This window comes from Schistocerca gregaria, chromosome 3, assembly GCF_023897955.1.
Source record: "Schistocerca gregaria isolate iqSchGreg1 chromosome 3, iqSchGreg1.2, whole genome shotgun sequence".
NCBI classification, from domain to species: Eukaryota; Metazoa; Arthropoda; class Insecta; order Orthoptera; family Acrididae; genus Schistocerca; species Schistocerca gregaria.
In genome coordinates this window covers 200,721,142-200,744,974 of record NC_064922.1, presented here as the reverse complement: position 1 = coordinate 200,744,974, position 23,833 = coordinate 200,721,142, and the positions used below count along the sequence as shown (strand labels likewise).

Below are 23,833 nucleotides of genomic sequence, written 5' to 3'. Positions count from 1 at the left end.
CTCTCTCGGGACACCCTGCCGGCAGGTGCTTCCAAATGAATTGAACGCCGTGGATTCAGGTAGACCGAAACACGTGCAGCTCCATATTTTGTGGAGTGTGTGCATTTCTCGGTCGTGTTGCTGGTTTTTTAGAACAGATTTTATTTCGTCAGAATTTTTAATCCAAGTTTTTTTCCCGTGTCTCTAGGGAACCCTAATTTGAAAAAAAAAATAAAATCTGAACTCACTGTGCACAGATTCCAAGCTATAATTGTCTCTGCAAAACTCTTTTGTGGCAAGAAGACGGAGTTGACGGTTCCATTGATCCATGATTTCTAAATGGCGAGAATGTATACAGTTCAAGACTCCTGCTCCTCAATGTTGACAACTATGTATGGCTAGCATTACTCATTTCAAAAGTCACAGTGTCTGTCTAAGTCGGCGGTCTCGTGTAATTACCGAGACGCTACGACCCGTGCATCATGTGGCGTTCATTGTCTCACCTCTAAATGTGGCTAACCCGCCACGTGATTCCACGGTAACTGCACACTGGACTGTGACAGAGAAGGCAGATAACGTGTCTCTACCAGGGATACACGCTACACCTATTCACGACCTCATTCGTCCCACACTGCACGTCTTTAGTTTGGATAACACTTTGCGTGAGTACTGGCACGCTCAGCTTGATACCAAAAACACCCGAAACTAGCAAGCGGAAGACCTAAGACACGGCCGAACTAATCGGCTCATTTTTGTACCATCTAAAATGAAAACTTTTAAGATATTTTGGCTCAACACCTTCCCGTTTTTGAGAAAACCACACCTAAAGTTTAGAACGTGCATTCTACTCAATGTTCACAGGTTTTTTGGAGTCCGAAAACGCATATCTTTCCTAGAAATCGATAAAGAAGCTGTTCCAAATGTGTCTTATACACCCGTGAGGTAAAGGCTGGTAAACGAAAGCGCCGCTGGCGTAGGTACTAAGGCATGCTTTTTAATTGTATTTTTTCGTATCGAATTTGGTAGGAACAAAAGGTTAAATAAATAAAACAATAAGGAACAATAAGAAGGTACGCCAATATACTTATCAAACTACTTTGATTACTAAAGAGTTAAAATGTCATTCCTGGTTGCATCACAACAACTCTGTTACATGTCCTCACTTCCCTTCGAACAACTACACATATGGTACTTGGCATATGAACACTAGAAGCAAATATACTATCGACATCAAGAACATTGAGTGAATACAGTCCTCATGTAATTTTAGTGTTCCTTCTGAATAATCGGCGAGAAAACAGATTCGGTTTAAATTTAAAGTATTCGTTTTCCAGAAATCAATTTTGGTGCATACGAGACATATGATAATATGGCCCAAAAAATCAGTGCTGACAGTTAATCATGACTCGTTAATGCATTCGAGCGTTTGGCCTATTCCCGTTGGGTTTCCAGGAGAACATTATAATTCTGGAGCCTACAATTACAATTCTGTCACACGCCTGACTGGACAGCATCGTGCGTTGGCTGCCTATAGTTCGTTGTGACAAATCCGCAACAGTATTACATCAGAATTGTTTTCACACAACAAGACTTAAAATTTTAGTTGTTTGCTAATCAAGTTGTTCGAGAAGTGTATTTAACTACCTTATTATTCCTTGTTGATTAGCTTTCTTTACTAACCTTCCTATTCCTACCAACTTCGATAGGCTCATAAAGAACAAATTCAAAAGAAAATTGATGAATTCGTTTGGGAATCGAATACGGGTTTTCGCGCTTCAACTGAGTGCCTTGAACGCTACGCCAGTGGCGCTTTCGTCTACCAGTGTGTACCTTATGGGTGCTTCGCAAGCAGTAGTAACATTTCTTTTCTTGATGTGTAGGAAAGCATGCATTTGCTGGTACCATATATGACGATGAGAAATCCTGTCTTAATTTCTCTATCGATCCAGTCACCTTTGAGTCTGTAGCACATCGTGAAACTTAAGGGTGTTTTCTTCAAAAACGGATGGGTGTTGAGCCAAACTATCTGTCTTTCATTTTGGATTGTAAACAAGCGACCTGCCAAATATGAGACGAAAGTTTGGGCGTGGCTGAGGCTTTCCCTTTATTAGACAATGAGCCTCCCTGTGTAGATAACAGTGGATCTTCCATACAGACATTTTAAAATAGAGAGTTGAATTACTAGTTGGTTACATGGCTCATATTAATGACAGCTTACCCGAATGAAAGTCGCAGGCAGGATCCTGTTGATTGGAAATGCGTATCGCCTCCACTAAACAAGTGCGTGTTAAATATGAATGCAGCATTCATCACCTTCATTCTGTTCGCTCCGGAAATAACCTGCTGATTACACAGGGTTATCTGTGAGCATATCGGTCGCCAGAAATGGGCGATATGCGTTATTGGATTAGCGCCGCACTTGTTTGTTATGAACTCGAATGATGGCAAACAGGCCTCTTTATCGACCAATCTCTGCACTCCAAACCTGCGTCCGCGCTTCGCAAGTAAATGCGTTACACAAGAACCGGGACTGAACGCATGTTATAACATCCGCTGCTCAAGGCCCTATTATTTACCACAGGAAGCTTTCTTTCTGCATTACGGTCTTTTTAAGTGTCATGCATCTAATAAACATTAAGACAGCTTTCTCTATTATGCGGTAGCATATAAGTTAGTACACGTTCCAGTTCCATTCCTGTCAGGAAGGTCGCAGTTCGTAGTAATAGACGGCAAATCATCAGGTGTTCCCCAGGGAAGCGTCCTGGGACCTCTGCTGTTCCTGAACTATATAAATGACCTGGGTGACAATCTGAGCAGTTCTCTTAGGTTGTCCGCAGATGGTGCTGTAATTTACCGTCTAGTAAGGTCATCCAAAGACCAGTATCAGTTGCAAAGCGATTTAGAAAAGATTGCTGTATGGTGTGACAGGTGGCAGTTGACGCTAAATAACGAAAAGTGTGAGGTGATCCACATGAGTTCCAAAATAAATCCGTTGGAATTCGATTACTCAATAAATAGTACAATTCTCAAGACTGTCAATTCAACTAAGTACCTGGGTGTTAACATTACGAACAACTTCAGTTGGAAAGACCACATAGATAATATTGTGGGGAAGGCGAGCCAAAGGTTGCGTTTCATTGGCAGGACACTTAGAAGATGCAGCAAGTCCACTAAAGAGACAGCTTACACTACACTCGTTCGTCCTCTGTTAGAATATTGCTGCGCTGTGTGGGATTCTTACCAGGTGGGATTGACGGAGGGCATCGAAAGGGTGCAAAAAAGGGCAGCTCGTTTTGTATTATTACGTAATAGGGGAGAGAGTGTGGCAGATACGATACGCGGGTTGGGATGGAAGCCATTAAAGCAAAGACGTTTTTCAGTCACCAACTTTGTCTTCCGAATGCGAAAATATTTTGTTGAGCCCAACCTACATAGGGAGGAATGATCATCAAAGTAAAATAAGAGAAATCAGAGATCGAACAGAAAGGTTTAGGTGTTCGTTTTTCCCGCGCTATGTTCGGGAGTGGAATCATACAGAGATAGTATGTTTGTGGTTCGATGAAGCCTATGCAAAGAACATAAATGTGAATTGCAGAGTAATTATGTAGATGTAGATGTACATTAATGTAACCGCCTTTGTTCGATGTCAACGTGCAATAACCGCCCCTAGACGGAAGGTGGCAGCATCAGCGGTGTCGGGGCGACGCGGAAGACTCTGCATCCTTGTCGTAATATGGAAATCGAGCGATTTATCTGACATCCAGAAGGGCACGATGACTGGCTTTCCGGTCAATGGTGGAAGCATTTCCGGAACGGCTGAGTCAATAAACTGTTCGTGTGCCGCTTTGGTTAAAGAGTAAGCTATCCAAAACCGGTGCCGCGGCAACAGTGGTTCGCTACTTGCTACAGATGACAGGGGTTAGCGCTGGCTGCCAAGTACTGGTTGTACAGAACAGATGTGCAACTGTTGAGCAACTGGCTGCCCAGATGAAACAAGGAGCTCTCAGTGTCTCCTGAACAACCGTTCAGCAAACGTTGCTGGGTATGGACTTTTGCAGCAGAAGACTGGTTCATTCACCTGTTGTTCATCAGCGACGAAGGCTGAAATTTGCACGCCAGTACCGCAATTGGATGTTCACTGAATCCCGACAGGTGGCCTTTTTGGATGAATCCTTCTATGCTCAATCAAACAAGTGGGCTTTTCCGCATACGGCCCTACAGCAATCGTCGGGATGGTGTAGGTCGGAGGTAGGAGACTTACGGTCTGGTCCACCTGGCGAAAGACATCGTTTCCAGTCGGACGAGGAAGTGCAAGAGTTGGTGCGGTTGTGGATCCGTCAGCGGTAACCGCCTCTACGAGATAGGAATTGATCGCCTCGCTCTCCCAGTATGATATACGTCTTAACACCTGTGGTGACTGCTTTTGAATGGAGCCATTCTTGATTTCATTTCACTGTCTTTCATAATTTCGTTATCTTATAAATTTTTAAAACTGGGCCTTTCTGAGCAATGGTCTTAATGCTAAACAATGATAAATCCCTAATGCTATGTCTGGACAATTCGTTTGGTAGTCACTTAATAAGATACTATTGAAACATTTTCTTGTTGGGCAGCATATCAAACAACAATTTTGGAACAGGGAGCGAAAGGCTATTTACAATTGTATAGAAACCAAATGGCAGTTATAAGAGTTGAGGGGCATGAAAGGGAAGCAGTGGTTGGGAAGGGAGTGAGACAGGGTTGTAGCCTCTCCCCAAAGTTATTCAATCTGTATACTGAGCAAGCAGTAAAGGAAACAAAAGAAAATTCGGTGTAGGTATTAAAATCCATGCAGAAGAAATAAAAACTTCGAGGTTCGCCGATGACATTGTAATTCTGCCAGAGACAAAAAAGGACTTGGAAGAGCAGTTGAATGCAATGGATAGCGTCTTGAAAGGAGGATATAAGATGAACATCAACAAAAGCAAAACTAGGATAATGGAATGTAGTCGAGTCAAGTCAGGTAATGCTGAGGGTAGAAGCTTTCGAAATATTGTGCTACAGAAGAAAGCTGAAGATTAGGTGGGTATATCACATAACTAATGAGGAGGTGTTGAATAGGATTGGGGAGAAGAGAAGTATGTGGCCCAACGTGACTAGAAGAAGGAATCCGTTGGTAGGACATGTTCTGAGGCATCAAGGGATCACCAATTTAGTATTGGGGGGGGGCAGTGTGGAGGGTAAAAATCGTAGAGGGAGACCAAGAGATGAATACACCAAGCAGATTCAGAAGGATGTAGGTTACAGTTGGTACTGGGAGATGAAGAAGCTTGCACAGTATAGAGTAGCGTGGAGAGCTGCATCAAACCAGTCACAGGACTGAAGACCACAACAACAAACAACTTCTTTAATGGAATGAACGATGATGATCCGTAATACGGGGTGATTAAAAAGTCTCTCCGCAGTGCCGTTTTATTGATAGCCGCACGTGCCGTGTGATTGTTCGCCTGCGTGGGTTACTTCCCTTCAAATGAACTCTCCCAATATTCCTCTGTTTCGTTTATGTCAGCCAGCGTCAGTAGTATAGTTGGTGTGTGTCGTGAACGTCTAAGTTTAGTTCGTTTGTTTCGTTTTTCTCACTGTTAAAATGATAAACATTGAAGAACGTGTCTTTTTAGTTGAGCAATTGTTCAAAGCTGGCGGTAAATACACAGTTTCAGTTCGTCAAACATTTAATTCAGTTTTCCCGAAGACAAAACTCCCAAATCGCGACACTGTGCGAGATTTGTATAACAAATTTCGAAGTACGGGTTCAGTGACAGATCCACCGTGAAGTGGTTGTCCTAGCGTTTTGTCTGAGGATAAACTACTCTATGTTTCCGATAAAATGTCGATGAGTCCGAACAAGTTAGTAAGAAAACTCGCCCAGGAAATCGATGTTAGTGTATGAACGGCCCACACAGCTGTAAGGTAAAAACTAAAACTTTTCCCATACAAAGTAACACTCGTGGAAGAACTGAAAAATACTGATCATGGCAAGGGACTGCATTATTGTCAATGGTCCAAAAATTTCGTTCAACAAAGTGGAAGGGATATTCTTCATGAAACGTTTTTCACTGATGAGGCGCGGTTTCATTTACCCGGTTACATGAACTCGCAAATTTCTCTTATGTGGAGTACTGCAAATCCACTGTGTATTCATGAGGAACCATTTCAGTCTGTGAAAATAGGACTTTGGATTGCAATTTCTAGACGTCTGAATGTGGGTCCCATATTTTTCAACGAAACAATAATTCCACAACGATACCGCAGTGACATTCTGTACCCATTCATAGGAGAACTTGTGTTAAGTGAAATACTGAACTGTTATTTTCAACAACGCATACAGCTCACGTTTCAGTGTCACTGCTTACAGATGTTTTTGGTGACCACATAATTTCACAGGGACTTTGGCCTCCACGATCGTCTAACCTAACACCACCTGTCTTCTTCTGGGGTGCAGCGAAAGCAACTGTCTATAAAAACCGTCCAAAATCCATCTATGAATTGAAAACTGCAATATCCACTTCCACTGCTTCTGTTACAGAAGAAATGTTACATCTTGTGCTTGGAAACATGCTTAGACCAATTGAGTTGTGTATTCAGTAACAGGGGGGACACTTTCAACATTTAATGTGAAAATTTGTAAGTAAAAGTGAATATTTAATAAATTAATAACTTGTATGTCTCTGAGTTTCATTTCGGTATATTCACTGCGGCATACGGCACGCGCGGCTATCAATCATACGGTACTGCGGAGAGACATTTTGAACACCCTGCAGCATGAGGTCGTATGATCTGACATTTTGAACACCCTGCAGCATGAGGTCGTATGATCAGTCCGTATCGGTGTCTGTTGGGTACAGCAAGGGGTGTGCCTTGCCCCGCTATATGATCTCCACGGGGAGAGGATCAGTGAGGGAAGAGAAGCGCCGATTCATTCCCGCAGTGCTGGCAACGTTACATGTATTTTGTGCTTATACAAAAACAGTACTGATACGAACGGAAATATTGACAGCGTTCTGAGACAAATGAGTCTCTTCCAACTAGAGCTCATTTTCTCCGCTAATGGCAGCACTAGAAAAAAAGTCTACTTAATGTGGATTGAGGTGACGAAAGTCATGGAATACCTCTTACTATCATACAGGGTCTCCTTTGGCCCTCAGTAGTTCGACTTGGCGTGAACTCAAAAAGTCGTTCGGAATCTGCTGCAGAAATATTGAGCCACGCTGCCCCTACAGCGCCATAACTGCGAAAGTGTTGCCGACGCTGTATTTTGTGCACGAGATGTCAAATAAATGTGCGATGGTATTCCTGTCAGAAGATCTCGGTGGCCAAACCATTCACTCTACGTGCCCAGAACGTTCTTCAAACCAATTGCGAACAGATGTGGTCTGGTGACATGGCGCATTGTCGTCCATAAAATTCCACCGTAGTTTGGGAACATGAAGTCTATGAGTGACTGGAAACGGTCTCCAAGTAGCCGAACACAACCATTTCCAGACAGTGATCGATTCAGATGGACCAGAGCACAAAGACCAGTCCATGTCAACCAAGCCGACGCCTTTACGAAGCAGCCACAAGCATGGCTTCGTGGGATCTGCGCCCCACACTAACCCTACCATCAGGCCTTACCAACTGAAATCGGGGCTCATAAGCCCAGGCCACCGTTCTTCAGTCCTCTAGGGTCCAAGTGATACAGTCACGAGCGCAGGAGAGTCGCTGCAGGCGACGTCGTACTGTTAGCAAAGGCAATCACGCCAGTCGTCTGCTGCCAGAACCATTAACGCAAAATTTCGCCGCGCTGCCCTAAAGGATATCTTCGTCGTAGGTGCCACATTTGTTTTTGCGTTTATTTCGCGCAGTGTTGCTTGTCTGTTAGCACTGACATCTCTACGCAAACACCGCTGCGCTCGTTAGGTGATGGCCGTCGGTCACTGTGATGCCCGTGGTGAGAGTTAATGACTGAAATTTGGTATTCTCAGCATATTTTAGACACTATGGATCTCGGAGTATTGAATTCCATAACGAATTTCGAAATGGAGTGTCCCATGAGCCTAGCTCCCACTATGATTCCGTGTTCATAGTCTGTTAAGTCCCGTCGTGCGGCCGTAATCACGTCGGAAACCTTTTCACATGAATCACCTGAATACAGATGACAACTCGGTAAATTTACTGCCCTTTGCCCTTTTGCACCCTGTGTAAGCAATACTATAGCCACCTGTATTTGTGTATGTCGGCGTTTAAACGGTTAAAATGGCTCTGAGCACTATGGGACTTAACTTCTGAGGTCATCAGTCCCCTAGAACTTAGAACTACTTAAACCTAAGTAACTTAAGGACATCATACACATCCATGCCCGAGGCAGGATTCGAGCCTGCGACCGTAGACTGAAGCGCCTAGAACCGCTGTCGGTGTCCCCTGACTTTTGTAACCTTAGTGTAGAGTTGAATGACTTCATAGAACGCATGGCAAAATGAATGAAAAGAGAGCTGTAATCACGTTTGTTACTTCAATGTATACCCCTACGATCAGGAGGTCCTGCTGTAAACATGGTGAATGAAACTTATCATACCTAATTAATTATCAACAACTCATCTAACTTCAGCACAATAAACTAGCTTTGGTGTATACGAGGTGTATGGAGGTGGAGTGGCTCGCATAAGTCTTATTATTTTTAGATGCTCTAAGGTGGACGGAGGAACTGCGACAGTGTCAACAAATTAGTGACACGCAAATATACAGTTTTTTGCGCTGCTATGCATAAGTTGTACAACAGCTCCGTAGATGATTCAACAAAGGAATCGCCAGTCAAAGATTGCATTAACTGAAAGACTGTCCGCCCTGGGCGCCACACTGTCAATCACTGTAGTAAATACTCGTCCTTCTGCGAAGCCTACAGATGGCTCTACCTGTACACTAAGTCTGGCAGAATGATCTCCACTACGAACTGCAACCCTGGAACTCCGAACTACAGCTGTTGTACTGCCAACGCCGAACATTAACCGTTCGTTGCTGCCTGTGGCCGTCGCTTATCACAACACGGGGTCCATCTCACTGTCGGGTGCGCGGAGGTTACTGGTCGAGCAGCTCTTGTGCTTGCCGGCGAACTTCAAAGCGGCACAAGTCGGAACTAACTCAGAGTTCCAGCTCCGGTTATGTCCAGTGGCGAAGACACAAGCTCCCCCCCCTCCCTCTGCCCCCCCCCCACCTCTGTATTGATTGCTGCTTTGACGTTTGATTGTTTGGGAGGGGAGGGGAGGAGAGGGGAGGCCATTAAAGCAGCAAGCGATGACGGAACGGGAGCTGAGTTTGCAGCTGACGCCGAGTCCTGCTTGTGGCCGAGCATTCGCCTTGTTACAGCCCTGGAACGCTAGCCGTAAAGCACTCCATTCGACAAAGGAGTGCAAGCTTCATGGTGTTGACCCGCAAAGACGTCATGACGTGGGATGGGGGCCCTTGGCTGGTTGTGGCGTGGAGTGGACCATCCCCAGAAGACATATGTTGTTCACTCAGTACGGGGTGAAGTGTCAGGTGCAGCTCCATGGTTTGGAGCTGGGTAGTGGTCACACAGGACCCCAGATCGACGATGGAGTGCAGGCTGCATCTATATCTCTTATATAGTGTAAGACCGAGAGAGTGGGATTACTTTTTTCTTCAGCATAAAATCTGGGTGTTTTTCAGCTTGACCTCTCGCAGCATGTTTGTATAAAGTGTCATAAAAACCTAAGTACAACATATTTTTCAGGCACTGCCACTTATAACACAACAGACATGACAAAATGTAAATAGCTGTATGATTGAGATGGACCAGGGAGAGACAGAGCATATAAAAATGATTATACGTGAAAAAAAGAATCAATTAAAATTACATTTTTTTATCTGGAAGATATTTTAATGCATACAGAATTACACCATCAAATGTTGTTTTGGTATCCAGTCACACACTTGTTTGATGCAGCTCTCTCTGCTACTTTAGGTTAAGTTAGGTTAGGTTAGGTTAGGTTATCCTGTGCAAGCCTCTGCATCTCCGAGTTACTACTGCAACTTACGTTCTTCTGAATCTGCGTAGCGTATTCATCTCTTGGTCTCCCTCTACGATTTATCCTCCACGCTTCTCTCAAATACTAAATAAAGGAAGCAGGTGTTGTCAGGTGTGAAAATTACCGAACTATCAGTTTAATAACTTGGTTGCAAAATACTAACACTAAGTCTTTACAGGAGAATAGAAAAACCTCGGGGAAGGTCAGTGTGCATTCTGTAGAAATACCGGAACACGCGAGGCAATAGTGACCCTACGACGTATCTTAGGTTAAGGAGAGGCAGACCTACGTTTCTAGCATTTGTAGACTTAGAGAAAGCATTAAAATATTCTGTCAAATATTTTAGTCAAAACAAATTTTCATTCTACTATAAATCTTGATTTCTATTGAAAAAAAATGGCTCTGAGCACTATGGGACTTAACATCTATGGTCATCAGTCCCCTAGAACCTAGAACTACTTAAACCTAACTAACCTAAGGACATCACACAACACCCAGTCATCAGGAGGCAGAGAAAATCCCTTACCCCGCGGGAATCGAACCCGGGAACCCGTGCGTGGGAAGCGAGAACGCTACCGCACGACCACGAACTGCGGACGATTTCTATTGAAATGTTGGTTTTGTTCAAGCAGTAGCCGATGTTTCTGTCATCACAGCAAGCACTGTAAACCAAATGTTGAACAACATTCATTTGACCATTGTGAACAGGCAACCCACTGATTCGTAATAGATTTCACCACACCTATCACGTTCACCTTCTACTCAGTCATCAAAGTTACTTTTGTAATCTTCAATATTGTAGCTTTCTGCAGCCAATTAACATAGTGAGCTATCGGCAACGATTTTCTTTTTAGCTTTTCAGTCTGTTTTTATCTTTACTAGTAATAATCTTTTTCGTTTTGGTTTCACTATTTTCAGCATACTTTATCACTCTCGATACAGCTCCTGCCCTCCTTTTGAAATTCAGGGTTTAGTCAATAGAAGAACAGTTGATATTTTGTCCAAAAGTTTTGTCTTTCTTTGCTTACGAGTAGTCAGTATTGAAGTGGTGGTAATCATCAAAGTTTTAGTTTTAGGTGGAGTGAGGTCCGAAGCCGTGTCACTGCCGAAATTCGACTTGTGAAGATAACTCTCTTCCTTTGATGTGCTTGGGATCATTAGTTCTTTAGATGGGCTTTGAAGTGAATGGTTGGCCTTTGTGTGAGATAATGATCTTCCAGTTTTTGACACAGACGTATCTGCCGACAAATTAGAGACTGCTGCAGTCTTCAGTGGGATTATTGCACATGACTTGTGGCTAAATTTTATTGTGCTCCATCTCCGTCACACTGAAACAAGCCGTCCATCTCTACCAGATGACACTGTCCATCTCGCCGTGTATCTGCAGGTAGGTTAGTTTCATGCCTACGCATCTGTCAAGGTCACAGTAAAAAACCTTCATCAACGTTGTGCAAAAACTGCATCAACGTTGTGCAAACGAAGCCTTAATACTAAAATTGTGAAACCACACAATAAAGTTTTCTGCTTACCAGAACAGAGAATGTGTTTTTTCTCCAGAACTAACACAACCCTTTCGCACGAGTTTCTTTCACCAAACAGCTTACTCACAAGTACCTGCAGCCGCTCTCTAGAGGGGCATTTGTCAAATACTCCACTGGACTCATGTTAGAAGAACTGAGGTAAGCGGCACCCAATTATTTTCGTATTACCGGGCTAGAGAAATACTTTCCTGGAATCTTCCACCCTAACGACGTTACATATGATTTTATGTAACATGTCTGAGCTTCCACATTTCGCATTACATGACAGTGCGATTGTGCCACCTGTTATGCAAGTCGTGAGTTTAGGAACATCCGGCAACATCTCGCCTGTGCGGCATCCCTTTGATTAATTAGCAGCTATAGTGAATCAATTAGTAGCAGCACAGACTTTTGGGATTTTTTTGGGGTCTCAAATAGGTGGCTATGTTTCTGTGCGAATTTTCGTATTTTATACTTTGTACCGAATTACTTCATTACTACATACAGGGTGTTCCAGAGGAAATAGTAAATATTTTAAAAAGATGATTGCACAGAATTTTTTTTATAAAACATTGCGTATAACTATATTGTGAAGCTGTATTTGAATTTTCATGATTTAGCTTTTCAACTGTGATTATGACTGAGATTTGGTGGCCATTTCTGCTGTATCTTTAAAGCGGGCTACACGTATTTACAAAGAATGTGTAGGCCTATACCCTAGTTGTGTACGGGTTATGCAATGGAATCTCTGCTTTCGTTGATAGTTGCTGAGGAATAACTGCCAGTTGCTACAGAACCACAGAAAAGTGCTACCGAACACCCAAGTAATGACAGGAAAAGGAACTGTAGAGGGCGAGACGTGTTCACGTGTTATCTGCAACGTAGACTTTGCACGAATGCTCTGTAATCATTCGGCAATTCATGCAACAAGATGTTTGAGGAAGATTGTTGTGGAACCAATTAGTGCGACATTCCGTGTGGTAGAGCAACATGTCCTCAAGACATCATTTGAGTGCTTACGAACGCGGACGAGCAGATCGATGGATCGAAGGCAGCCAAATCTTAAGTACTGTGGCTGGAGTGATGGCTGTGTCCAAAAGCGTCATCTCGCGATTAAAAAAAGGATGTTGAAGCTAGACATGCTATTCGAAAGCATGTCGCTGATCATAGGCGGCCACTGAACCGCAGTAAGATCGATATGTAGCTCTAATGTCGAAAAGGAACCGACATCTCACTCCTAGGCAGATCGCTGCAGACATCACAGCCGCTACCGGTACACGTTCCTCTACCGGAACCATTTCGCGCTGATTAAATCACGGTAGTTTGTACGCTCGGAAGCTAGTTGAATGCTACCTCTCTACAAACAGGTCATCGTCAAGAAAGAGGTCGTTGGCGTAGGGAGCATTTTGGTTGGGGCCAGCTACAGTGATCCAGAGTGATGTTCTCCGACGAATCCCGCTTCACTGTGGCAAGTGATTCTGGACACCATTCAGTTTGGAGTGAGAAGGGAAGACGTCACACTCCACAGAATGTTCATGAACGTCATTGGTGTGGCATAGGCGGTATGGTGTGGGCAGGCATTACGGCACAATGGCCATTGCTTATCTTAGGGCGAGGTAGCGTTACAGCAAAGCGATATTGCAGGGAGATTATTATGGATAAGATCCGTATGTTTAGGGGTGCGGGCGGTATATTCCGATGACGATGATGATGAAGTTTTGTTTGTGGAGCGCTCAACTGCGCGGTCATCAGCACCCGTACAAAGTCCCAATTTTTACATAGTCCACTCTTTTTCACAGTCTAGTCAAGCCACTATCACGAATGATGATGATGATGATAATGATGATGACGCAATGATGAGGACAACACAGACACCCAATCCACGGGCAGAGAAAATCGCTGACCCGGCCGGGAATCGAACCCGGGACCCAGTGATCCAGAGGCAGCAACGCCAGTCACTAGACCACGAGCTGCGGACAGTATATTCCGACTTTTTGTTTGTAGACGACAACGCCCACACACACAGAACCGTTGAGGCGTCTATAACCCTGGAAAGTGAAGTGATACAACGTATGAAATGTCTTGGGTATTCTCTGAATCTAAACGCCACGATTCATGCCTGGGCTGCAGACGTCTTCCTCAACGAACATCCTCGGCCGTGCAAGAACTGAAAACACATTGAATGAGGCAATATCCCCCCAAGGACTCCTCAACAATTTGATAGATAACATGTGCAAAAGGTGCAAAATGTCCAGGAGGGCATACACCCTACTCAGAGTCCGATATCGACTTTTATGCTGGCAGTCTGACCCTTCTCACAAATGAACGTTATTTTTTGCTTTCCCTTGTAGTGAAATCTGTACCGTTTCTTAAATAAACATATGACTTTACCACTATTACATATGCAGTGTGATTCATGTCGTCCATATTTGTCTCTGATTATTCCTGTCCAACAGTGTCACTGCTCCTCAATAACTGCCATAGAGTGAAGATAACAAAGTAGACAATTTTCTAACTGCAAAAAATCTGATTCAAGAATGTTTACTCTTGTTTTCACTACACTGCATGAGACTGGTGTAGTACCCACGAATCGTATTTCATCACAAGGCACAAGAATTACAGCTGAATAGAGGACATAATTCAGCGAGTAGATCGTAGCCCTTCAAGGAGCACATGCAGAATATGTACACGTATCGGTCTCTATAGGTATATTTTGTAGCAGATTCGACAGCCGCAAGATGGAGATGATCGTAGGCGATTGGAATTTCGTCGTTGGGTGGAAAATCGCCGAGTAATCTCAATAACACTGTTTATTAATGAAAGTGCTTTCAATCATTAGGGTATGAATAACATTCGTAACTCACATCGCCTCTCTAGAGACACTTTTTTAAGATCACTGAGTGATGTGGTACGATAGACGATGAGCTTTCTTGTAAACGAGCTTTCAGAACTTTTGCGAGAGGTCCCTTTGGCTACCTGAGAGAAGCCCTCCAAGAGTTCTGTTGTCAGATGACATGGCATCAAAACTGAACATTTCCCGGAAGAGGTATGGTCCTATGGGTCTGAGCACTGTGGGACTTAACTTCTAAGGTCATCAGTCCCCTATAACTTAGAACAACTAAAACCTAACTAACCGAAGGAGATCACACTCATCCATGCCCGATGTCTCGCGGTTCCAGTCTGTAGCTCCTAGAACCGCTCTGTCACACCGGCCGGCGGAAAAGGTATCGGCAGACATTGTTGCGTTTCTTAGCTGTCAAGGTTCCCGGACTTAACTGATTCAGATTTGGACCTCTGAGGATAGTTAAAAGTGAAGCCTATAAAAGAAAACTACAGGCACGAGACCAATCGATCTTTGTAATTATGAACAGTGAATCTTTCACGAAAGAACTTGAAGTTGACGTGGATCTGTCAAGAAAGCCAAAAGCGAATTGAAGTCGAAGGTGGAATGTATGAAAATCCATTTTGAACTTAATCATTCCTCTTTGGACAATACCTTCCTTATTATTTGTATGGATTATATTTTAACGTTCACCCCGATAGATGAGTGGTCAGCACGAAGGTACCAAGGTTAGATTAACGGCTGAGTCGGAGATTTTCTCTGCTCAGGGATTGGGGGTTGTGTTGCACTCATTATCATTTCATCACCATCGAACACGAAGTTCATATTCTAATAGCTGCATCTCCGTAATCAATAAAAATTTCACATATGTTATATGGAATTTTTATTCGAATTCTTGTATACTACCGCAATATTTATCGTTCTGCTGAAACATCCAGTACTTTCAAAGCTCCAATGATAAAATGAACGCACCTGTAGGCTTAAAACGCCGATACCATACCTCCTCCGTATTCTGTTTCGCTCACGACTGTCCTTTCGAACAGCGCTTATTTACTTTACTGCAGTGGCTTTCAAGGCGACTGATATCAGCGCAAGTCGATATAATTTGTACAATGATGACGTTGAGTAAAGCCATCTCAGTTTGGAAGCCACATAAAACCACATGGCATTTTGTTATCCGTCGTTGTGGTATTAATGTAAATATCTTCAACATTCCGCGGCTCTGTCAGCAACTGTATAAATATTAATTTTAATTTTAATAACGAACAGCCTCAGTTGCACCGTTTACCTAGAATTTATCTAGGTTTCAGTCGGGATAACCCAACCTTCTTCAGAACAACAGTATCTATCTACTGAAGTTGCGTTCCAGTACACCACTCGTGGCTGTCGCATCGCGGTCGCGAAGTGGGGCGGAGGCAGTGCCAGATAAGTTTTACAGTCTGACGATAATTTATGGATTTGTAGTTGTAGCTACACTATGTCGACTATGGACAAACGATAAATAATGTTGATCTCAAGAAAGATGGGTTATCCCGACTGAAACCTAGGTAAATTCTAGGTGAACGGTGCAACTGAGGCTGTTCATTACTAAAATTAAAATTAATAACTAATGTAAAAATTGATTAACTTGAAGAAAAGTTTGATAAAGCCAGCGGTACTGAAAAATAATTAGCAGACCATTTCTCCACACAGATCTTCAACTGTGAAGCTACGGCTAGAATTATCCACAAGGTAAAATGACATATTCCTGCTTTATTTATTACGTCTAGATGAAAATGTATTTGACTGAGAAAATACCGTTTCAGCCGATAAACACGAGAAGACTGTTCAAGATGTTCTACTTTTGTAAGAGTGGTCATCGGAGCGTACAGCAATTTGCAATCAATGTAGGTGCCAGTCTTCCGACCGAACGCAGCAGTTACGGTTTTCGTCACCATGATTCTTTATTTCTTTTTAGTGATCTTGTGTGGAAGTATTTTGTATTTCTCACTCTTTGTACATTTTTTACAAGCTTGCGGGTCGCACGTGTGTCGTCAGCATTGCACGTATTGGTAGTTAATGTTGTGTTTTTGTGTTCGTCTTGAGGGTTTTCACGGACGCTGTAGTCGCCCAAACGCACCATACAAGTTACGTCTCATTGGTTGCTCTTCTGTGTGGGAGCATTGCTATCATGTAGAAAGCACAACCTAAGAGATGCTTTGGGTGCTTGAGATATTAAGCCATCGACCGGCAGTGCTTTATTCGTTTGGGCAAATGCCAGTTGCCGCTGTTTCGTATGGGTTGTGCTGGTCGTCCAGGGTACGTGGAGGTGTCGTCCATAATGATAGATCCTTCCGCTGTACATCGTTTTGCTGACATCGAGTGTTTTATAGTCAATGTTACAACAACTACAAGGAGAGCGCCGGCGTTGCGTTCATCTTCGACCACCGAGACTCCTCCAGGTACCGCCATTTTGTCCCCTGGCGGTCAACAACAGTGGACCACGACGGATCTCTTCAATCAGACACTGACCGGTGCAAACGAATCTTTGGCAGGTAAGAAGCGAGCGCATGTGACGTCAGATTCAACTCGCTTTTTGTTTGAACTGCCTCTCCACAGGCTGATGTCAAACTTTGGCGAAGTGTGCGCTGTTGCTAAATTTGTCAATATAATGTTTGTATCCAGACACAAAATATTTATGTTTACATACTACCTTTTACATTTAAGTTTATGTATCAGTTTTTCGATAGATTGCTAACTCTTTCTATGTAATAACATTGACTGAACACGCAATGAACCCCAAAAGTGAAATTTTATCTTTAACAGAATAAGAATGGCAGAATAAATCATAACATCCACAGGTAATATGTATTTAATGGTTACGACTTCTTTAGAAATAGATAGCATACTAGGTTTTCTTTCTTTCTTTATGCATTCGCTCAATGTCTTCTTCGAGGGGAGCAGAAAATAATAAACTACAACATACATTTTGATTATCAATATGTCAAGGATACAAAAATAAAATAGTCAGTGCTTTCGTAATTTTCACCAGAATAGGATGTTTTGTTGTCCTCGAATGTATAAAATATCGACTTAATTGCAAGTAACAAATATTTGTGTCTTGTGAGTATAATGCTTCAAAGAGAATAAAATTAACTTTAGTTTTCCTCTACGAAATGGAAATCAGCAAGAAAAAGTACATGGGATGGTAAAGATTAAAATTACACGGTCTGCGTATCTGGTGTAGTAAACACATACGCTGATAGAAACAGCATATAATGTATTTCCTCGCAAAGCATTGTATTTTGTAATATAATTTGACTGAGACGTTATATATAACGCTTTCATCTTCACATTGAAAAATCCTTTATCTAATTTCACATGTGCCAAGTAATATACAATTATTATTGTAACATAACACAATTTCTTAAACATACATGCAGCGAAGGAAGACCAGGCTCGCCGTAGATGGACAGTATGGCGATTGCGCATGTTCCTCCTGTACAGAACGTTATGAACATTTTATTGTTTTATAACAATTTAAATGTCTCACATCAAATAATACAGAAGATGGCCTTTATGAGACCGTCGAAACCGGTAACCGCAGAACATAAGAATCATACTTCCTGGATATGAATAATATTTGACAAAATTGTGACGTAGTAGTGCTATACAGTTGTTTTCTGATTTATCAAATTGCTTTTGGCAGAGAAATTGTGGTTTTTACATAAATAATGTATTGGCAAACGCATACATTGAGATGCAGTGAAAGAGCCTGAGTAATGACACGAGAGAGTTAAAGACACCTAAAAGAATTTTCAGTTCAACAGAAGTAGCTGTCTGCATGATGGGCGGACTTGTATTCCTACAATCTAAGAATATAGTGCAAAAATACTTTCTATAGAAATATTTGCGAGGTTTAGAATGACATCCAGTATCAGCCACAGCGGTACAATATTCTCAATTTTATTTGAACTATAGTTTCAATGGAGCTTCAGACGTTCAAGTGAACAGAAGGGGAATGTTGTAGCACTGAACGATCAAAAAAAAAAGTACGAATAGACATGCGTCAATTCATTTTATTGTCAAGGGCGATTTGCGATAATACCGAAATATATGTGGTTGCCATCTAAATGACAGCGATAGTAGTTGAAGTGTGATAGACTATAAACTTCAGTGATTAGAACAGGAAAAATAGAGAAAAACAAAGAAGTTATAATGTAGATTCACGTAAACGGACTTCTACATGTAACGATCCGTTGTTATCAAGAAAGTTTGATAAATAGATACATTTCAAGAATTAAATAATGACAATCATCAATAACTTTAGATATGTTGGCTCAGTTGCCATACGTAATGATCTAGATTTTCTTTTCCAGATGAGAAGAGAAGCCGGAGAAGCTCTTGCAGCCCCTGAGATTCTGCCACACATAGTTAAGATACAAATCGACATCATCACCGTTGATTCAATCTTTAATCAACGTTTGTGAAACTCTTGAGACAACTATCTTAGCCAGGTTCACCACGTGTCAAGGGTACACATGTGCGTTCGCATGAGGTCATCCTGAGTAAGTAACAACCCCTATGTATCACTGCAAGAGTGAGACCCGTTCTTAACGAATAAAGGCCAATTGATACTGGGCGCACGACGGCACAGTGACGTCACGACCCGCTCATGTCAGGGTATATTCACATTGTGATTCACTTCACAACACATCAAGTCAGTTGAAGTCATGTGATCTCAACTCGCGTGCCTGTCCTTCAAAAAATATTACTCAAATGGCTGTGAGCACTATGGGACTTAACATCTGAGGTCATCAGTCCCCTAGGCTTACAACTACATAAACCTAACTAGCCTAAGGACATCACACACATCCATGCCCGAGGCAGGATTCGAACCTGCGACCGTAGCAGCAGCGCTGTTCCGGACTAAAGTGCCTAGAACCGCTCGGCCACAGCGGCCTTCGTGCCTGTCCTTAACTGCTCTTTCGCTGGATTTGCGATCTTCGCCAGATGATACTTTTTCTACGTGTGCAATGTAAGTACATAAAGCGATGACTTATATACGTGGACGCCGGTGTCCTCACTTGTACGAAACTGACTTTTTTTAAGTCCTCAGTTTTCTGATTAGTTTGTCGCGGGGCGCCACAAACTCCTCTCCTGTGTCAACCTCTTCATCGCAGAGTAGCGTTTGCAACCTGCGTCCTCAATCATTTGCTGAATGTATTCCAATATCTGTTTTCCGCTACAGTTTTTACCTCTTCAGCTCCATTTGGTACCATGGAAGTCATTCCCTGATGTCTTAACACATGTGCTGTCATGCTGCCCCTTCTCCTTGCAGTGTTTTCCGTATATTCTGTTCGCTCCGATTCTGTGCAGAACCTCCTCATTCCTTACCTTATCAGTCCGTCTGATTTTCAACGTTCGTATGTAGCACCACATCTCAAACGCTTCGATTCTCTTCTGTTCCGGTTTTCCCACACTCCATGTTTCACAACCGTACAACGCTGTGCACGAAAGGTATATTCTCAGAATTTCTTCCTCAAATTAAGGCCTAAGTTTGATACTAGCAGACTTCTCTTGGTCAAGTATGACCTTTCCGACAGTGCTTGTTTGCGTTTGATGTTTGCACCGGGTGGTCTCGCGGTTCTAGGCGCGCAGTCCGGAACCGTACGACTGCTACGGCCGCAGGTTCGAATCCTGCCTCGGGCATGGATGTGTGTGATGTCCTTAGGTTAGTTAGGTTTAAGTAGTTCTAAGTTCTAGGGGACTAATGACCACAGCAGTTGAGTCCCGTAGTGCTCAGAGCCATTTGAACCATTTTTGTTTGCACCGTTCCGCAATGATGATTTATCTGCCGAGATAGCAGAATTCCTTAACTTCATCTACTTACTTACCATCAATCCTGAAGTGAGGTTTCTCACTGTCCTTATTTCTGCTACTACTCATTACTTTCGCCTTTTTCAATTTACTCAGTCCATATTCTGTACTTATTAGACTGTTCATTCCATTCAGTAGACCATGTAATTCTTCTTCACTTTCACTCAGGATAGCAATCTCATCGGCGAATATTATCATTGAATTTTAATTCCACTCATCCTGAAACTTTCTTTTATTTCCATCATTGCTTCTTCGATGTACAGATTGAACAATAGGGGCAAAAGACCACTTCTTTGTCTTACAACATTTTTAATCCGTGCTCTTCATTCATGCTCGTCTACTCTTATTATTCCCTCTTGGCTCTTGTACATATTGCATTTACCTGCTTCTCCCTGTAACTTATCCCTATTTTTCTCAGAATTTCGAACATCTTGCACCAATGTAAATAGTCGAACGCTTTTTTCATGTCGACAATGCTTACAAACGCGTCATGATTTTTCTTTAGTCTTGCTTCCATTATAAACCGCAACGTCAGTGTTGCCTCTTTGATGCATTTACCTTTCCTAAAGCCTATCTGATGCTCAGTTTTCTTTTAAATGCTCCTGTATATTGTTCTTGTCAGCAACGTCTATGCATGAGCTGTTGATCTGATTGTGCGATAATTCTCGCACTTGTTACCTCTAGCAGTCTTCGGCACTGTGTGGATGATATTTTTCCGAATGTTAGGTGGTATGTCGCCCGACTCATACATTCTACACATCAATGTGAATAGTCCATTTGCTGCCACTTCCTCGAATGATTTTACAAATTCTGATGGAATGTTATCCAACGCTTCTGCCTTATTTGATCTTAAGTCTCCAAAGCCTTCTTAAATTCCGATTCTAATGCTGGATCCCCTATATGCTCTAGATCGACTGCTGTTTCTTCTTCCAGCACATCATACAAACCTTTCCCCTCATATAGGCATTCAATATACTCTTCCTACCTAACTGCTCTTTCCTCTGCATCTATAGGTGTAATTCCCGTTGCACTCTTAATACTACCATCCTTAACCTTGGTTCTGATTTCCTTGAAGGTAATTTCGTCTTTCCTGAATGGAGAGTTAGTCCTTCAGAGAATCATTCCTTTCTAGATTTCTTCACATTTTTCATGCCATCACTTCGCCTTAGTCTCCTTGCACTTCCTGTTTATTTCATTCCTCAGTGACTTGTATTTCTGTACTCCTGAATTTCTCTGAACATTTTTGCACTTTCGTCTTTCATCAATCAACTGAACTATTTCTTCTGCTACACATGCTTTCTTTGCTGCTACCTTCTTTGTACCTACGTTTTCGTTTAGAACTTGTGTCCTCTGTGGACAGAAGACGTTGTCTGTTCTCTAAATCGCAGCAGGTAGACCTTGGCTTCTGCCCCTTGCTGCAGTTGGTACTAGTACTGTCACTGGAGCGTTATCACTTCAAGGTAACAAATGCCGGGAGCATTGTTAGCCCAGACCCATTTGGCAGCTTCACTTTCTGCCCGGTTGCATCAAGACGAATTCAATGCAGACGCGCTGTGTCCTTGGCTTTTACCGTCTCACGTTTGCCTGTTTTTCACTTTGAGCACATCACGTTTTTCACTCGGCATTTGCGATGACGTGGTGCCCCTACCATGAAGCTATATCTTCCGCCATGTGCTAACAAGTCGCCGCTACCGCCCGCTTTTGTTACTTCCATCACCATTTCACGGAGGTAACTGTCTTTCTAGCATGTCAGGATTCTCACATGTATTTTGCACTACCCAGCACGTTAATAGTACTGGTGTCTTTGAAGTCATTTTGTAACTTTACACGAGTCCATACTTGGTATTAACACGTCAGTGTAGGCTGCTCTTGGTTCTAATCGGTTCTGTTTATGAATTCCGACAGAATACATCTTATTGATGAACACTGATCAGTTTTATTAGTGTTAAATGGCCTGTCCACTTTTCTCGGTCTCCTAATTAAGCCACTCTGTATGTAGGACTGAAATCGATTGCCATTAACTGACGAGAATGAGTAAGGAATCCGTTCGTTTTCTAACGCCTTGTAAATTTACTTTTCAAAAGGCAGAGCCGGATACTGCGGCTTGGTAATTCTGGGGCGCCTTCTTTACTAACTACCACCCGGTGTTTGAACGCAGTGGGGCTAACAAAACATTGACAGCGAGGTAGGTGGATAAAAAGAAACTCGATATTTTAGAAAATAGGATGACGAGGAAGATCTATTTATCTTTGAATGCGAAAACAAATACAGGCAATGGATAAATGAAGATGTTCCCTGGCGGGTAATACAGTTGTACAAAATGCCTAAAATGACAATACTTGTGCGACCGACTGTATTCTTTGTTTGCCTTCACTGTTCGCCAGTTTCGGCTGTTTTTACGAGACCCTAAAGACATTTAGCGTTTTCTCATACGCGTCGATTATACTTGGAATCATTATTACACACCTCGAACAAGGGGTATCTTAGGTTGTATTTCTTCCAAAGGTAGTTTAACGAGTTTAAGAGTGATAGTACTGGAATCCCCCAAAGGTGTCCGTAACAGCTTGATAATAATTTAACATTTCTTTATTTCGTTAAAACACTCCAACACAATATCTTTACCAGGAAGGGCGCCCTCCAGATTAACCTTGTATTTTATTAATAATTAAGAAACCAACAAGCCAGTGTCATAAATATGGTATCTACATCTACATGACTACTCTGCAATTCACATTTAAGTGCTTGGCAGAGGGTTCATCGAACCACAATTATACTATCTCTCTACTATTCCACTCCCGAACAGCGAGCGGGAAAAACGAACACCTAAACCTTTCTGTTCGAGCTCTGATTTCTCTTATTTTATTTTGATGATCATTCCTACCTATGTAGGTTGGGCTCAACAAAATATTTTCGCATTCGGAAGAGAAAGTTGGTGACTGAAATTTCGTAAAAAGGTCTCGCCGCGACGAAAAACGTCTATGCTGTAATGACTTCCATCCCAACTCGTGTATCATATCTGCCACACTCTCTCCCCTATAACGCGATAATACAAAACGAGCTGCCCTTCTTTGCACCCTCTCGATGTCCTCCGTCAATCCCACCTGGTAAGGATCCCACACCGCGCAGCAATATTCTAACAGAGGACGAACGAGTGTAGTGTAAGCTGTCTCTTTAGTGGACTTGTTGCATCTTCTAAGTGTCCTGCCAATGAAACGCAACCTTTGGCTCGCCTTCCCGACAATATTATCTATGTGGTCCTTCCAACTGAAGTTGTTTGTAATTTTAACACCCAGGTACTTAGTTGAATTGACAGCCTTGAGAATTGTACTATTTATCGAGTAATCGAATTCCAACGGATTTCTTTTGGAACTCATGTGGATCATCTCACACTTTTCGTTATTTAGCGTCAACTGCCACCTGACACACCATACAGCAATCTTTTCTAAATCGCTTTGCAGCTGATACTGGTCTTCGGATGACCTTACTAGACGGTAAATTACAGCATCATCTGCGAACAACCTAAGAGAACTGCTCAGATTGTCACCCAGGTCATTTATATAGATCAGGAACAG

General features: G+C 42.5%; 1 protein-coding gene across 1 annotated transcript in view; it reads left to right on the top strand.

Moving 5' to 3' along the window:
- The window catches only part of LOC126355309 (uncharacterized), an 852,583-nt gene that overhangs the window by 691,581 nt on the left and 137,169 nt on the right, over positions 1-23,833 (top strand). Inside the window, exon 9 of the mRNA XM_050005601.1 lies at positions 16,775-16,936. Coding sequence (XP_049861558.1) covers positions 16,775-16,936 — 162 coding nt within the window. The remainder of the gene's footprint in view (positions 1-16,774; positions 16,937-23,833) is intronic.